Genomic DNA, 18,153 nt, shown 5'->3' on the forward strand with positions numbered 1-18,153 from the left:
GGGACTAGGCAGAAAAATGGTTTGGCACAGCCAAGAAGGGCCAAAAGGCCTGTTTCTGTGCTGTAATGTTTCTATGGTTTCAAATTGGTTTGGCACAATATTGTGAGTCAAATAGCCTGTTCCTGTGTTGTACATTTCAATATTCCATCTCCCTCCAGATATAATATGCTCCAACTACGACCACCCTCTGCCTTCTTTGGGCAAGCCAATTCCGAATCCATGCAGACAGGTTTCTATGGATCCCATGCCTCATCATGTCTGAATGTCTACCAAGATATTTCTGGATGAGAAGACCATGACCCGTCACAGGAAGAATGTGCAAACTCCACACGGACCATGCTGGAGATCAGGATTGAACCCGTGTCGCTGGAGTAGAGAGGCTTTGCTCTACTTGCTGTGCGATAGTGCCTTCAGATAACAAGCTGAGAGTCCTCCTCGACCCAACCCATGATATCCACAAGGCAATAACAAAGGCTGACACTTCTGTCATAATAGCAAATAGTACACATGATCCAGGGAAATAACCGCATTAGACCTTAGAACATAAAACATTACAGTACTGCAATGGGCCCTAAAGCCTATAATGACTGTGCTGTTCATGATGCCTAATTAAACTAAACATCTGTCTGCGCATGGTCCCTATCCCTTCGTATCCACAGGTCCATGTATCTATCTAAATGCCTTTTAATGACCAGTATGATGTCTGTTCGCACCATCACCTCTGGTAATGCATTCCAGGCACCTACCAGACTGAGTATATTAAAAATGAACAACTCCTTTAAACTAAAGCTATGGTCTCTAATATTTGACATTTCTAGGCTGGGAAAAAGACTGACTACCCCCTCTCTGGTGCTGCTGAGGATTATATAAATGCCCTTCAGGCTTACCATGCCTCCAACACTCCAAAGAACACGGATCTGTCCAATCCATTAGCAGGGATTGTGGGCATATTTACACCACTCTATGAACCTCAGATTAATTTTTAACTCTACATCAACCCAAATTACACCAATATCCAGGGGTTTCTGTTCCTATTTTAAAGAAAATGTTGGACCCTCCCAATCTCATATTAAGGGAAGAATTCTTAGGTATCCGGAGTTCACAACAGGAATTCACTCTTCCATTCAGGTCTTTCCAAATGCCCAGTAAATCTTTCACTGCTTTATCCCACCAACTTGCCTTGGCAGTAATTCCTCACACCAATGGTCTGATATACAGTATTGAATTGGCGTTAGGGTTGGGAAGAGCTATTCAGGTCAAGTAGGGCTTTACGAATGAGAAGTTGAAACTTCAACACACCACAACACTGAAACCTGATCGCTGAGTGAGATGTAAGAAAAAGTTATAACATTGCAAAACAGACGAGCTGTAAAGTGGCAGAAGATTCAGCTAAGCATTTCCCGCACTGGAGCCAACACTAAGCTTGCTTAGGTGTTGAACCATTAATCACAAAACCAGGCAGAGGATCCAGCTTGTGTTCAGAGCTGAGCTTGAGATTTGGGCCAAACACCCACCTGCAAAAGAAAAATGAGAAGAGATTGGTTGAGCAATACTGTGACGGCAAGCAGGATTAGTGAAAGGACCTGCGTGTTTACCCACCTGCACTAAAGTCTTGACTCTCTCCTTGCTGCTCCTCTACACTACTTTAATCATCATCGTAAGTGTCGCCATCAGCCCCAGCAAAGGACCTGCACCACGAGGCTCCCCGGCTCCTACTCACCAAGTAAAGATTGGTAAATTGGTAATATTTTAATATTGTTGTCACATGTACTGAGGTACACTGAAAAATCTTTGTACTGCATGCCATCCACAGATAATTGCATTACAATTGCACATTGAGATAATACAAGGGGCAAAAATAACAGAATGCAAAGCAACTTGTAACAGTTACAGAGGAAGTAGAGAGCAGGCACACAATAAGGAGCAAGGGCCACAATATGGTTGATCGTGACATCAAAGGTTAAACGTGCTGTACTATGGAACTCTACAATACTGTTATAACAGCAAAATAGAAGCTGTCCTTGATCATCAGTGTGTGCTTTCAGGCTTTCGTACCTTCTGCTCAGCAGAAGATGGGGGAAGAAGAAAGAATGTATGGTGCGGGTGATGTCTTATTCACTGGAGCTTAGGAGAATGGGGTGATCTTATGCATATTAACAAAGGAAGGAAGTCATTAAACTGGAAAAGGTGTACAAAATATTTGCAAGAATGTTGCCAAGAAAGGTACACTTGAATTAGAAGAGGAGGTAGCATAGCTTGCCATTATTTTCCCTTGAATGTAAGAGCTTGAGGTATATAGAATAACGTATAAAATCATAAAGACCATAGAGAGGATGAACGCACAATCTTTTTCCCAGGATTTGGGCATCAGGAACTTTAGGACAAAGGTTTAAGGTGATTAGGGAAAAATATAATAGAAACCTGAGGGCCAACATTCTCAGGCAGAAGTTGTCAGCACAGGGAAGGAGATGCAAGTGAAAGTGGTTTTGGCAGGTACATTAACATCATTTAAAAAAAAAAATCACTGGAACCAGTAGCTAGACAGGAAATGTTTGGCAGTATATGGGCCATAGTAGGAATCTTGGTTGGCATGGACCAGTTGTGCAGATTGGCCTGTTTTTGTTCCGAGAGGGTCTATGAATTCTCTGAATATCAGTCATTTCTCAGCCAGGCAGTGGCCATTGAACAGTCAGGCCTTGACCCACAGGCCCAATTGCTTCTCAGTTGTTTCTTTCCTTGAGTGTCTATTATGTTTCTTTGGCCCACAACTCATAATTGCTTCTTATGACTGAACACAAACAAGAGAAAATCTGAAGATACTGTAATCTTGCAAATAATAACTTTCAGCAAGGACATGGGACATGTTTTTTGAAGAAAGAAACGTTCAGAGGCATGTAAGAGAAGAATGGACTACTTGATCAGCTCTTTCAAAGTGATAGACAGGATGGTAAAGAAAGCCTACAGGATTTATTAATCAGGGCATGAAATATAATTTGTTTTATTTAGAGATACTGTACAGACCAGCCCCTGCTGGACCAATGCACTGCACCACCCAACAACCTCCCTATTTAACACCAGCCTCATCATAGAACAATTTACAATGACGAATTAACCCACTAGCTGGTACATCCATGGACTAAGGGAGGAAACCGGAGCACCCAGAGGATATCCAGGCAGTTCATGGAGAGAACGTACAAACTCTTACAGACGGCATTGGAACTGAACTCTGAACTACAGTACCATAGTGACCTCTGAAGCCTGGTACAGTTTTACTGGGGAGATACATCATCAGGTCATTCAAAGAGGTAGGTAAAGTAATGAACAAAGTGTACAGGATACGAGTGTTCATTAATATGGGCACAGAATACAAGACCAAGGAAATTATGGTACAGCTTTACAAAACATTACCTAGGCTACATCCCAAGTACTTGATACATTTTCAGTCACCAGTCCAGAGGAACAATTTGATTGCACGGGACAGAGTACACAGGAGATTCACCAGGATTTTATTGGGATGCAGTGTTTCAGCGAAGAAGCTGGGTTTGATTTCCCTGAACGGGAGGACACTGAGAGAGGAGCTGATGGCATTATACAAAATTGTTAGGGGCATTGAAAGGAAAAATGTACAAAATGCTGAAAGAACAAAGCTTTTTTTAACTGCAGTAGTTTGTATACTGCTCCCACTTAATTTCTTTTATAAAACAGCAGCAAACTTTTCCCCATAGGAGAGTTGCTTATTACTGTAGAGGTAGGTTTAAGGCAAGGATTAAGAGATTTAGAGAGAATAGAGAGAAGATTTTTTTTTAAATTAATGGGTTAGTGGGAGATGGGAATGCTCTGCCTAAGGGGCTGGTATAGGCAGACATTCTCACAGCGTTTAAAAATTATTTTGATATCTACAAAGTATAAGAAGCTGCAGAGAATTGTTGACACAGTCAGCTCCATCATGGGCAGAAACCACCCCACCACCGAAGACATCTTCAAGCGGTAGCGCTTCAAGAAGGTGGCATCCAGTACTCAGGACCCTTGCCATCAGGGACATGCCCTCTTCTCCTTTAATGTAATCAGGGAAAAGATACAGGACTCACAAAGAAGCCACTAATCAGAAATATCTTCTTTTCTTCTATCATTCATGAATAGTCATGAACCCATGAACACAACCTCATTATTCCAATTTTTGCACTAATTACTTCATTTTATAATTTATGTTATTTTTCAGTCATGGAGCACTACAGCACAGAAGTAGTCCATTTGGCCCATCTAGTCCGTCAAAATGCCATTCTGCTTATTCCCTTCAATCCACATCTGGCTCTAGACCTACATACTCTTCTCATTCACGCACCTTGGGCTGGCAGTCTTCCTCCAGCTAGTAAATCTCACCTATAGCTATAGTATCATAATTTCATGAGTTGGACCATGTTCTAAGCTCATACACCTTTTATGTCTTTGCACTGTACTGCTGTTGCAAAAGAACAATCTTCATATCATAATTCTGACAAGCACTTGAATCATCGAGGAAGAGAAGGCCGAAGTACAGACCAAGTACTGGTTGGAATAGACTGGCACCAGAGGGTCAGCATGTATGTGGTGAGCCAAATGGCTTCCTTCAATACTGTATGAATTTATGAACCACCACAACAGAATGAAGCAAATTCTATACCGTACGATGACCTACCTCCCTGCACCATCAGTGCCCCCGGCAGGCTGCTGTGCTTGACATGACAGGTATAGATGTTCATATCATTATCCTGCAGCTCAATGACTAGTTCCATCCAGTATGTAGCATTGTAGTTTGGTAGCACGGTCACCTCGTAGCCCTTGGAGACAACCAGTCCATTCTTCAGCCAAGTGGCGTTGATAGCACGGGGGTAGAAGGGAGTGATGATGCATGACAGACTCTCGCCCTCAGTAGCTGTTGGCCTCTTTTTCAACACCTGAACCTCTGGAGCAACTAGGGAAGAATGAAGAATTAACGTCACTAAGTCAACACAAACTTATATTATCTTACCATTACAAATGGAAGTTACAGTGTCCAAGAGTGGGATTCTTACTCTTTACTGCCTCAAACCAGGACCTACCTCACCATTAATCACTATCTTGCCCGAATTCATCTCCTCAGCTCAAGGCCATGCAGACTATAGCCAGCAGTAATTTTCATTCATCTGACAGGCCTAGATCAAGGTTATAGCCACCATTACCAATCTTTATGTCACCCATAGTCCCAAGTCAATATTACCTCATATTCCAAGATTGATCATGCCATCATCATCCCAAATTAAGTTTAGTTTACCAGCCTTAATTGGGAGATCCTTCAAAATTCCTGATCAAGAGATGCCCTCAATGTCCTGGATTGGGAGATCTGTTACTGTGTCTAAATAGAAGTTCCAACACAATCCCTGACTTGGACATCATTAGTCACCTTCAACTGAGGTATCCTTCACCCCAGATAAGGACATCGCTCACCATTCAGAATTGGGAGATCCCCCAGTGTCGCAGATTGGGACCTCTCTCATCTTCTTAGACCAGAACACTGCTCACCAAATGACACTTTGATGGTGAGTCCCCTCATTCTCCTGAATCAAAAGCTCCCTCACAAACTCAGAATCAGGCTGCCCCCGTCCATTTGTGTCAAGACACCCCTGAATATCTCGGATCAGGAGTCCATCAATTGTCTGAAGCAGGAGTTCCCTCACAGAGCTTACAGTATGTAATCAGATGTTCTACTTGCCTTGCCTTTCAAGCTCCTCTCTGCCAAGCTGAAGACCTTTCTGCAAATACTGAATGCAGGTACTGTTCATCACATAAATTTCAGGAATATCAGCAATATTAACTTGCTGAAGATAATCATTGACCAACATCAGGACACCAGTGGTAATACACTTCCCGGTAGTAAAGTCACAAATGAGCTCTCCCAAATCTTGGCAGCCAATCTTGAGGAAGGTTTTGAATGTATTTGCAGACTGCGTACAGCCCAGAAGCCCCTGGATGTATCTGATGCCTGGAAGGCACCAACAGGTTAATCTGTGTTAGTGGCTGAATATTCGAAATCTTCAACCATTCCCACCTGCATAATGTCCTGCTAAACATGTAAATACCATGTGCACTGTCTTGTGCAACACTTTCTCAGTAGGGTGAAGTATATGACATGTCCCCTTTGACCCTCAGTCATGTTTATTGATGTACAATATAGGCATCACAGCTTGGTATGGCATCAGGCCTGCTCATGATCACAAGAAGAAGAAGAAGAAGAAGAAGAAGAAGAAGAAGAAGAAGAAAGCCCTTAACTCCGAGTGGAATCATTGGGACACCGTCATGATGGAGTTTTTTTAGCCTGCTTTCTTATTTTTAAAGAGGCCGAGTTGCTAGCTCGACGCTCAACGCAGCACGAATGGAAAGCGTGCAAGGGAGCCGACTGGATTCGGTCTCGGGAGCCTTTGCTCAGAAGTTCAGCGCTGATGCCACTAGGCCACCGGCTGGCTCATGATCACAAGAAACTGCAAAAAGTTATGGATACAGATCAGCACACACAGCCCCCCCCACCCCGTACATTCTATCTACATTTCTCGCTGCTTCAGTAAATCAGACAACAAAATCAAAGACCCCATCCACGCACAAGTTTTAAATTGGGGTAGGGAAAATTATAAGGGCAATAGGCAGGTTCTAAGAAGTGTTAATTGAGAACACTTTTTCTCTGGCAAATCTACAATAGACATGCGGAGTGTGTCTAAATATCAATTTCTAGAGTACAGGAGAAGTATGTTCTTGGTTAGAAAGAAGGACGGGGATGAAAAGAAAAGGGAACCTTGGATGTCCAGAATGGTAATGAGCTTAGACAAGAAGAAAAAAGAGAAGTTATATAAAGCTTTGGAAGTCAAATCAAACAAAGCATATGAGGAGTATAAACAAGCCAGAAAAGAATGAAAGAAGGTAATTAGGAAAGCCAGGAGGGGCCATGAAAAATCCTTGACAAGTAGCATTAAGGTGAATCCCACGGCATTCTACACATACGTCACAGGATAAAAGGATGGGAAATACTTACTTGGATGCTAAGAATGTGAATGAGGTACTTAATGAGTACAGTGCCTCAGTATTTACCGGAGAAAAGGATATGGAGGACTAGGAGATCAGTACTGAGTGTAAAATACATTAGGGCATTTAGAGGTTAAGGAGAAAACAGTGTTGGCCGTCCTAAATAGGAGTTCCCACACTATGTGTGACTTGGACATCATTAGGAGTATTAAAGTGGATAAGGCCCCAGGGTTTGATGGGATTTACCCCAGATTCTTGTAGGAGGCAAGAGGTGAGATTTCTAGGCCCTTGACCAGTACCTTTGTGTCCTATCTAGCCACAGGCAAGGTTGTAGAGGACTGGTGAGTGGTTAATGTTGTACTGCTGTTTAAGATGGGAACAAGGGAAAATCCTGGGAACTACAGACTGGTGAGTCTCACATCAGTTGTCGGGAAATTACTGAAGAGAATTCTTAGGGACGGGATATATGAGCATTTGAAAATCCATGGCCTAATGAGAGAGCCAGCATGGCTTTGTGTGTGGCAAGGTGTGTCTTACCAACCTAACTGAGTTTTCTTGGATAAGCTGAGAGAGAGATTGATGAAGGTAGGGCAGTGGAGGATTTCAGTAAGGCATTTAAAAAAGTCCCTCATGGGAGGCTAATCCAGAAGATTAAGATCTATGGTTTCCATGGCAAATTGGCTGTTTGGATTCAGAACTGGCTTGCACAGAGAAGACAGAGGGTGGTGGTTTAAGGGAACTATTTGAGCTTGAGGTCTGTGATTAGTAGAGTTGCACAGGGATTTGTGCTAGGACCTCTGCTGCTTGTGACGTATATAAATGACCAGGCTGAAAATGTAGATGGATGGGTTGGTAAATTTGCAGTTGATACCAAGATTGGTGGAATTGTGGATAGTGTAGATGACTGGCAAAGGTTACAGCATTATATAGATCAGTTGCAGAAAAAATAGCAGTTGGAGTTTAACCCAGATAAATGTGAGGTGTTGGACATTGTAGGGTAAATGCAAGGATACAGTACTGTTAAGGGCAATGTCCTTAACAGTGTTGCTGAGCAGAGAGCTGTTGGGACCAAGTTCATAGCTCCTTGAAAGTGGCTACGTAGGTCAATAAAGTGGTTAAAATGGAATGCTTGCTTTTACTAATTGAAGCACTGAGTTCAAAAGTCAGGAGGTTATGTTACAATTTAATAAAATTCTGGTTCGGTCACATCTGGGGTATTGTCTATGGATCTGGCCAACCCACTAGAGGAAGGATGTTGAGGCTTTGGAGAGGATGATGAAGAGGTTCACCAGGATGCTGCCTGGTTTAGAGGGCACGTGCTATCACACGAGGCTGGATAAACATGGGTTTCCCTGGAGCATCAGAGGCCAATGGGTGATCTGATAGAGGTTAAAGAGGGGTGTGATTAGAGAGCATCTGTTTCCCAGGGTTGAAATGTCTAACACCAGAGGACATGCATAGAAGGTGAGAGGTGTTAAGTTCAAGAGGGATCTGAGGGGCAATTCTTTTCTTTACTCAGAGTCATGGATGCCTAGTATAGTGGTAGAGGCAAATACATTAAAGGATTTCAAGAGACATTTCGATAGGCACATTGATATAAGGAGGATGGATGTATATGGATGTGGTGTAGGTAGGACGGATTAGCGTTTGGGTGTTTTTGATTAGCTTTTTAGCCGGTTCAGCACAACACTGTTGTGCTCTTCTGTGTTCGATGGCATTCTCTCTTCTTCCCCATCCCATAGGGCAGAAGATACAAAAGCCTGAAAACATATATCACCGGGGTCAAGGGCAGCTTTTATCCTGCTGTTATCAGTCTATGTATAGTCCCCTGGTACAATAATATGAAATCCTGACCTCACAAACACCCATATTATGGTTTTACACCTTATGGTCTGTTTTCATTGCACTTTCTCTATGACTGTAACAATTCATTCTCCATTCTGTTATTGCTTTCTCTTGCACCTCAATGTACTGTGGTAATGAAATGACATGTACAGATGGTGTGCAAAATAAAGTTGTTGTTCACTGGACCTTAGCAGATACGACAATAACAAATCAATTTACCAATTTACCATGAAGCACACAAAGCAATGGCAAAGAGCATGGGATCACAGTGTTCTGCATGCAGTGTGTGGTACACATGACAGGATCAGTAATGAACGTGAGCATGAGAGTGTGGCACAGTGGAATATTGTTGGTGGAGGGGGTGATCTGTACAGAGTGTATATCATTGCATGATATAATGCAGGGGTCATGATGAAGGACTGTGTACTGCATATCAGTGTGTGGAGAAGGTAGCACACCAACATCTTTGCTTAGAAGTCTAAGGAGATTCAGCATGTCATTGAAAACTCTGACAAATTTATAGAAATCACGTCCTAGTATTGAAACTCTCTCCCATTGAGGACATTTACCAGTGAAGGTGACATTCTTCAGCAGGGACAACCACCATCAGGGCCGTGTCCTCTTCCCCATGCTGCCATCAAGCATGAGTTCCAGTAGCCAGAAAACCCACACCTCAAGGTTTAGCACCTTTCCCTCCACTGCCATCAGGTTCTTGAACCAAGCTGAAAAACCCCAACATTACCTCTAATGATTTTTCTCTCAATATGCACAAGTATCATTATGTTTTTGTACACATGCAAATTACATGTAATATATTTGAATTTTACTTTATATTAACTTATGTTTGCTTGACCTGTGCAAAGCCAGAGAGGCAGTGGGTCTGATTCTCACTATTTCTTGGAGGAGATCAGTGTAGAGTGAGCAGTGGGTTCTCAGAAATAGATTCTCAGTGTGTTTTGAAGGGCAAAATTTCTCTTGCAAATGTGGGATACAGATGGAATGCTTTTAATTGAAGGTAAATATTTGTTACAGGATGTTGAGAGGGCATATAACCCTTGAAAGATTTGAAACCAAGGATAGGAATTTTAAAACTGATACAACTTAATTGGGTCCATTGAAAGGTCAACATGTTTTCAGTGTGTAAGTCACTGTGAGCCTCGAAGAAGAGTGGAGATCAAAGACACGTACCAAGCATCGAGGCGAATGGAGTCAGATTAGGAGGAAGTAACTTTTTAATTGCGTCCGGGATCTCTTTCTGGTTTTTCCAGTCGTTAGCTGAAAAGCCGTCCATGATCCACTGTTGCTTGGCTTCTACCCTCTGGATGGTGCTGTCATAGTAGCATATCTGCAGGTCATCCAACATCCCAACCATGGAGATGTATGGCAGCTCAGGAATGTTTATTGAATGGAGGTAGAAATATGTCAAGCTGTGGGAGACTGAAAAAAAGAAGAGAGTGAGAGAGGAGTGTGAGAAAATAACTAAGGATGCCCTCCGTTTATAAGGCACAACTCAAAGGTCTGGTGGAAAACTCTCCACTTGCCCAAATTAATGCACAGGCACACAGATTAGACACTCACCTCCCCCCAGTGATTGGCTCCCCATCCACGTGGAACCACCACCACTAAAATAGGCCTCATTGCATCAGCCGGGTATAAATCCCAAGCAGCTCTGGATAGAAGGACCCAACTGCAGAGGGGATGGAAAATGAAGGTTCTCAATCCTCCAAACTATTGAGCAACTTGGGTATCATCATTGAAGATGCTTGGATAGGTACACAGATAGGAAATGTTTAGAGGGATATGAGCCAAATGAGCCAAGTTAGATGGTAATCTTGGCTGACATGGACCTGTTGGGTCTAAGTGCCTGCTTCTCTGCTGTGAGGATGTAGCAACAACTCTTGACACTGACTAACTGAGGGCTTGTCCAAAATTGAGAGAGCATAGACTTAGTACTATCCGGACCTGAACACCATTGTGGATATATCCACACCTCGAGTACAGCACCAGGTCAAAAAGGCAGCTCTTTGCCACCTTCTCAAGAACATCTTGGGTTGGGGAATTAAACAGTGGTTCAGTTTGTGAATCCACGTCCATGAGTGAATAAAGCAAATAAAATATTTTTTAAATGAAGCCTTATTTACCACATATGAAACACCACTGTAGCACCTGTCTTATTGTGTGCGACTAGTCGCTGCACTCTTTGAGAAAATCAAATTACATAGTACTACATTGGGTGCTAGTAGGCCATCAGAAGCTTCTAGGTATCGGAAGGAGGCAGTGAATAGAAACCACATACTTCTGGAGATAAGTTCTGTTTATAAGAAAACAACAATATGTACAAACTATTTACATGAGCAAGAACAATTCAAAATTCCAACATTCTGTTCAGGTTCTTAATCTTAGATATCAAACCAAAACAAATTCCTCTTTAATTTGAATCAGTGAGATTCCTTTATTACTCTAACTTCTCTAACTAATTAGATCTAGTGTAGATCCCTATTTAAAAGTTTACAGACAACCTTTTCCTTTTAACTTATCCCTAGTTAGTTAGAAAACCAAATATAATTCCTATTCTTAAGCATTATAATTAACTTCAGTTTCATTTCCAGTGTATCTACAAGTTTTGAACTCAAATCAAAAGTTATATATACACAGTTTAACCCCTTTCATAATTCTGTAACTTCACAACTTTTAAACAAAGTAAATCTCATTCAGTGACTTATCAAAGTCTTTGCAAAGTAATCAGTTCTTTCAGAAAATCTAATTCGGATTCTTTGAATGAAAATGAACTTACACATCCAACCATATTAAATCCTTTGCGTCATTACACATTTCGTTCCTGCGCTGGCTCATTGAATCTTGCGTAGCTCAGCATCTTCTTTTTTGGCTTATTGCAATGACATAGTTTATCATCCACGGCAGGTCAATTCACAATCTTGCACAAAAACTTGACCAAATCCCTTGGTATGATTTTATAAAACTAATGTCCAGTTACACGGTAGAGATCTTGGACACTCGCCTCTGCTGATATTGTCCCGTTTTTGCTGCTGCATGTTATAGCCGTAGCTTCAGTAAATCTTTGATCACTATTGTCTCTTCTCCAGGGGTTTCACCCTGAGATTTTCAAGTTACTAGGGTAAAGCTACACACTAATAATTCCACTCTTAACAGTTAATGTCTTCAGCTTCTAATCGTTTTTGCGTTTCTCTCTCCTCCCGTGCCTGCGTCAGCCACGCCTTGTTCTCGCACAGCATTTTTTTTTTCAAGTTCTCTTTGGTAAACTTCATTTTCATCCCTCCGCAGGTGGAACTTTCTAACATTACGTCTTTGGGTTTAACTAACCTGGGTTACACATACACTTTCAAACATAGGAAAATATGGCGCCTAACGGTGACTCCTTTGCTTGCATCTTCGGAAACAGCTCTACAGTGTTTCCATCTTTAATATCTCTATTTTTCTCTTTCAGGGTCCTTTTGAAGACCCTGACCTGGAGTTAAATGCTGACGATGGTCCTTTGCGGGAGAGGGACCCATCTCAGGTTTCACAACTGGCCGCGGTTCGGCACGCCAAGGGCTCCAGCCTAAGATTTCAGCTTGTCTTTAGAGGCCTAGGATCTCGGGGCTCTGGAGAGCGGCGGATCGAAAGTCAGTGTCACCGCAGGAGATCTGTGTGTCGTCAGGAGAGCCGGAAGATCTACGGCTGTGTGCCCAGAGACCTGAGATCTTTCGGCATAGAGCTCGTAAAAAAGAAACGCAACGGACTTTTAACGTCGTAAACTAGCGAGTTGTTTGTTCTATCTCCCCTCTCGCTGTGAAACAGAGACATCTGTTTCTCCCTTATTCGGGAGAGAGAGAGAGCCTGTGGTATGTCAAATGCTGGGTGAACAATGTAGTCTTTGGAGCACTGCACTGCAAGTCTTTGTCTTTACTGTTGTCTTGTTCACGCTCGAGTGCACGGTGGTGGGTGCAGATGTTTTTTTTGCCGGTGGGGGAAAGGGGGGATTGTTGCTTGCTGCCGCTGATGTGCGGGAAGGAGGGGAGCTGAGAGGGACTTTGGGGTTCTGACATTTAACTGTTGTTCATCCTTTGGGGCACTCCTCTGTTTTCGTGGATAGGTGCAAAGAAAGAAGTATTTCAGGATGTACATTGTAACATTTCTCTGACATTAAATGTCCTTTTGAACCTTTGAACGCAGTTTGCATCAAATTGAAACAGCTGTTGAGCATCCGGTAAGTGTTCCTGCATTTCTAGTGTCCACATAGCATGGCCACAACTCACTAATCCTAAATCGTACATCTTTAGACGGCGGGGACAAAGCACAGCATCCGGAGGAAAGTAACAAGGTTACAAGGAGAACATACAAGCCCCTTACTGACAGCAGTAACACCCCCGATCTCACAGTTTTGCCAACTGCTACACCAACCAGCTTGAATTGGTGTCCCAGCTGTGGTTTTGTGGGTCACACGCTCACCTCCCACACTAAAGATCGTCACATTTCTGCACTGCTTAATACTTATGCCTTTGAGGGAACACTGCATTGGGTGAGGTGTTAGGTTAGGTAGAACCCCTGTCTGTCTCTGCAGGTAAACCATGGCTCTAATTAGAGAGTTACCTCCCCAACACAACATTCATAGAAGCTCTCAACCAATGTCACCGAAAGCCAAACAGGACATCACAAAATACTTCAAAGGATCTTGATGTTTACAGATTAGCAGCTGCTTTTCCTCTGTTAATGACCACGTTCAGGGAAAGCACCATAGATTTGGTCAAGATGTTGTCACAATCAAGCAAGAATCATTTTTGACAAATGAGGGTAAAGTTCTTAGCATTGCATAGCCAGACCGCACAAAGACAGGCCATTTGGTCCATTATATGCATGCGGACCAATGAGGAGGTCGAGGTCTTTGGGTCGAACAAGATCTATTTCCTTGGTGACGTGTAACAGACTGTCTTAATGGGTCAGTTAAGATCAGATTAATTGTTTTAGTGTGATGTCTGTGTTAAGGTGATGTGGCTGTCATCTTTGGGCATCTGAGGGGCTGGGAAGGTTTGTGTACGCTCGCAAGTCATCCCCCAAGCTAATTAAGCTGATTGGGGTTGGAACAATCGACTAAGCCCACTGTTGGGAGTTTTCTCTCAGGCAGGAAGGGGATAGAGATGGCAGGAAGCGACGGGGATCTCAGAGGTAGCGACTGGAGGAGGGCAAATGGCAGATTTCCGGGAAACGGAAAAATAAATAGCTTATTGAAGATTGTAGAGGCTTATCTTCCAGTGATGAAGGCAGTAGATAGGATTTAAATAAAAGAAGGAAGGAAGAGTTTAAGGTTTTGCTGAGTTTTGAATGTGGGTCTGCTTCCAATATAAATCAATCATGGTAACTAAGAATTTGTAGCAACTGTGGAGGAAAACGTAGCTCTGATTATCCAGGATGTCCTGCATAATGCTGTGGAAGTGGCAGCATTTTCAGGTGGAAATAGGTATATCATATGCAGAGGCTCTGCAGAAAATATAGAAGACAGTATCAATGGGATCCATTAATATCCAGAATGCAGATACAAGGGGTGATAGACAAGTTCATGGCCTAAGGTAGCAGAAGTCAATTTTAGAAAACCTAGCACATTTATTTTTCAACATAGTCCCCTTCTACATGTACACACTTAGTCCAGCGATCGTGGAGCATACAGATCCTTTCTTTGTAGAAGTGGTCCACAGCAGGGGTGATTGATAAGTTTGTGGCCTAAGGGAGAGGGAGAGGATTTATTAACTTCAAACTTTTGCATTATCACTCAGAGAGTTGAACTGCACGTGCATGTAACGAAAGTGTCTTGGAGCTCCAGGTGGTCCACAGCAGGGGTGATTGTTAAGTTTGTGGCCTTAGGTAGAAGGAGATGGGTTATACAGCTCTTGTTACATGCAGGTGCAGTTCAACTCTTTGAGTGAAAATGCAGAAAGTTTGAAGTTAATAATATCTCCTTCTACCTTAGGCCATGAACTTATCAATAACCCCTGCCATGGACCACTTTCTGGAGGTCCAACAGAGTTCTACACTGAAGGGATCCATATATTCCACGACCGTTGGACTAAGTGTGTAAATGTAGGAAAAATAAATGTGCTAGGTTTTTTAAAATTGACTCCTGCAACTTGAGGCCACAAACTTACCAATCACCTCTTGTAGTTTAATGGCATTGTGTAAAGTGCATAATTGTATAACCAAGGATTCTCTGATTGTTGATAAACTTTCATGGCAGATGTGGTAAATTGTATAGCACAAACTGAAATAGGAGAAATATTAAAATTATGTGAAAAGCAGAAGAAAAACATTGACATAAAATACTAGAAGCTATTAATGATGTCTTTCAAGGAGTAAAAATGCTCACATTTCAAAGGAGAGTTGTTAATGGCTTTTTAATCTTACAATGGAATTCTAGAGGCCTGTTAGCTAATGGTCAAGAGGTTAAGAAATTTCTTGAAAATTTACCAAATAAACCTGACGTCATGTGTACAGGAAACCTAGTTGAAATCCTTTAAGTTTCAAAATACAAAGTTATGTTAACATAAGCCATAATTGGAAAATGGGCAATGGAGGAGTGGCTACATTTGCCAAAACTGGAATAGCATATACAGTAGACTTTTGGAGTTTGGGGTTGTTTATGAGTCAATTGTGGTTGAAATTTAGGGAAGCTGAGATACTTCAACGTGTGTAGCAGGATATTGGAGATCTTTTACCAGTCTGTTGTAGCAAGTCTTCTTTGCTGCTTTTTGTTGGGGGAGCAGCATTGGAGCTGGTGATGCAAAAAGACTAAATAAACTCATCATAAAGGCTGGATCCGTCCTTGGCTACAGTCCAGACTCTTTTGACTAAATGGTGGAGAGGAGGTCACGAAACAAACTGCTATCCATTATGGAAAATCTGGCACCTCCTCTCCATTACCTATGGAATAAGTAGCGGAGCACCTTTTCGAATAGACTCATTCAGCTCTGCTGTCATAAGGATTGTTACAGAAAATCTTTCCTACCAAATGCAATAAGCATATACAACAATTCATCTCATTGCGACAGAACACGCATCCTAGTACATTCGTCCCTGCTTTATTATTTCGTACATTATTATTGCATTTTATTGAACATTGGTATATTATTATGCTGTACATTATTGTTAGTTAGTCTGCACACTGCTGTGTGTTTTTAAATGCTGCTACTGTAATGAAAAAATTCCCCTCTTGGAATCAATAAAGTACTTATTATATAGACCTACTTTGCTAATTTCACATGTATGTAAGATAACGGAACAAACAGTTATCACAAGGCTTCCTGTAGGCTGTATACCCATCTGGATTTCGTAGAAAATGAATGATCATGGACTTGGTATTAAGTTTGGAATTTGGTATTCTTAAGGCCCAAGTTAATAAAGAACCAGTGGTGGCAGTTTTCTTTGATCTAGAGAGAGCTTATTTGTTATGGACACAAGGGTTGCTGCTTAAACTGGAAAAGATGGGAATAAGTGGTAGATGTTTTAAATGATAGGGAGATACAAGTTACGGTAGAAACACCATTCCTTAAGGAGTATGAAATAGAGAATGGGACCCCACTCCTTTTTATTATGATTAATGGTATCTTCTTAATTGTTGGCTTAGATATTTCCAGATCATTATATGCTGATGAAGGAATGCTGCAGCGTGGAAGAGAGGCAAGGACATAAATTATATAGTTACGAAAATGCAGGCAGCTATGAAGTAGAAAAACTGGTGACGTCGGTGTGTGTTTAAATTTTCTCTTGGGCAGTCTAAATTTTGTTTTTCTGAAAGGAACATTACACCCACACATGATCTCAAGCTTTACATTACATCACTTAAACAAGAGATACTGGTGAAGCTTTATGTTTGTAGTTGGTATGTTGATGGATACAAGGCTAACATGGATAGTGCATGTGAATAAAATTCCAGAGAAATGTCGTTAACGTGCTCAGTTGCTTAGTTGGGTGTGAGTAGGAGGTCACTGAAGTAAATGTATATTGCTTTAATCTGTATTTGATTATGGATGTGTTGCCTCACCAGTGGTCTTAAAGACCCGAGATAAAGTTCAATCTCAAGCATTCAGATTATGTTGTGGTACTATTAAATCTCCCAAATTCTACTATTACTGGGAGAAATGGGTGAAGTACCTTTTTAGTTGGGATAAGGGAATAAAACAACGGCTTTTATATAAAATTCAGAGGATGGTGGGAACTCAACTAGGAGATAGATATGAAAAGAGTGAATTCACACTTACATATTTACATATTGGACATACTAAGTTGAATAATGTGCATGATGTTGGCATCTGCAGTGAGTGTATTTGTCAAGAAACAGTGCAGCATATATTGTTTGAATGCAGTTCCTAAGAGGTGGAAAGGAAACTTCTCATTGTTAAATTGCGATCTTTGGCACACAGGTAAACATGGAAAGTTTGTTACGATACCACTGCCATCTAATGTGTTTAAGTGAGCATTGACTTTCATTGTGATGAGCATCAGACTTTTTGATATTACTTGAGGTTTTCTTGGTGATGGTGTGTGTGTGTGTGTGTGTGTGTGTGTGTGTGTGTGTGTGTATGTGTGTGTCGGCGGGGGTGTGGTTTCGTGAATATAATTCCTGACTCTTCACTCCACACCCCAACTCAGTAGGTGGCGGTAATGCACCCTATGTTGGCCTGCCTACTGCCGTTAAACTTCACAGAGGAAAAAGATCTTTTGGAACCCGCGACAGATCTCAAACGCTAGTTGAACATTTTCAGTGATAATTTTATCCCGAACTTATAGGCTCCAAAAATTCCCCAGTATCTTGGATTTCCTCTGTAGGACACATGAATGCGATGCACCAGTCCTCCAGTCTAATGGGGGCACGCCTGGGATCTCTAGAAGATTAGGGGTGAGTTTCCAAAGTGCAACTCCAGACCTTTAAAACCATCACTCACCCTCGCCTTACCTGTCTGGCTTCCCGCAACAGAGCAGAGCGACAATATGGTGAAAAGGAGCAATCCCGGTCCGTTCCAACTCTCCATTGCGGTGTCTCCTGACCTCGACCAATCTACTCGTTGGCCAATAAACTGCTGAGGGCGCAGATACGATTCACGGAGGCAGTTCGGGGATAAATAGTGCCCGCTACAAGGAGCAGCCAGTAAGAGCTCCTGTAACTAAAAATCTTCCTGCAGAAATAACCAGCCCGCTGCTGCTCTGGAGTGTGGAGGGAGGGAGGGAGGGAGGGAAGCGGGGCGGTAGACAGCCGGCCAGGCACAGGATGTG

General features: G+C 42.1%; 1 protein-coding gene across 1 annotated transcript; it reads right to left on the reverse strand.

The window, feature by feature from the left end:
* Positions 1–1,325: 1,325 nt before the first annotated feature.
* Positions 1,326–17,912, reverse strand: LOC140197376 (major histocompatibility complex class I-related gene protein-like). The gene is made up of 6 exons (XM_072257333.1): positions 17,837–17,912; positions 10,063–10,311; positions 5,729–5,998; positions 4,676–4,951; positions 1,600–1,712; positions 1,326–1,514 (listed from the first exon to the last, which is right to left on the reverse strand). Exons 1-5 carry the CDS (start codon positions 17,910–17,912, stop codon positions 1,636–1,638), a joined length of 948 nt encoding a protein of 315 aa, XP_072113434.1. The 3' UTR covers positions 1,326–1,514; positions 1,600–1,635.
* Positions 17,913–18,153: the final 241 nt, after the last annotated feature.

Source organism: Mobula birostris, chromosome 5 (assembly GCF_030028105.1).
Source record: "Mobula birostris isolate sMobBir1 chromosome 5, sMobBir1.hap1, whole genome shotgun sequence".
Classification (NCBI taxonomy): domain Eukaryota; kingdom Metazoa; phylum Chordata; class Chondrichthyes; order Myliobatiformes; family Myliobatidae; genus Mobula; species Mobula birostris.

What these genes read in the sequence shown, in the direction of transcription:
- LOC140197376 (XM_072257333.1), bottom strand. Translation starts at nt 17,912, where the DNA reads ATGGAGAGTTGGAACGGACCGGGATTGCTCCTTTTCACCATATTGTCG. An exon ending in TCCATTCGCCTCGATGCTTG is followed by an intron (nt 5,999 to 10,062) that starts GTACGTGTCTTT and finishes GGTGCCTTCCAG; the next exon opens with GCATCAGATACATCCAGGGG. An exon ending in AGAGGAGCTTGAAAGGCAAG is followed by an intron (nt 4,952 to 5,728) that starts GCAAGTAGAACA and finishes ATTCTTCCCTAG; the next exon opens with TTGCTCCAGAGGTTCAGGTG.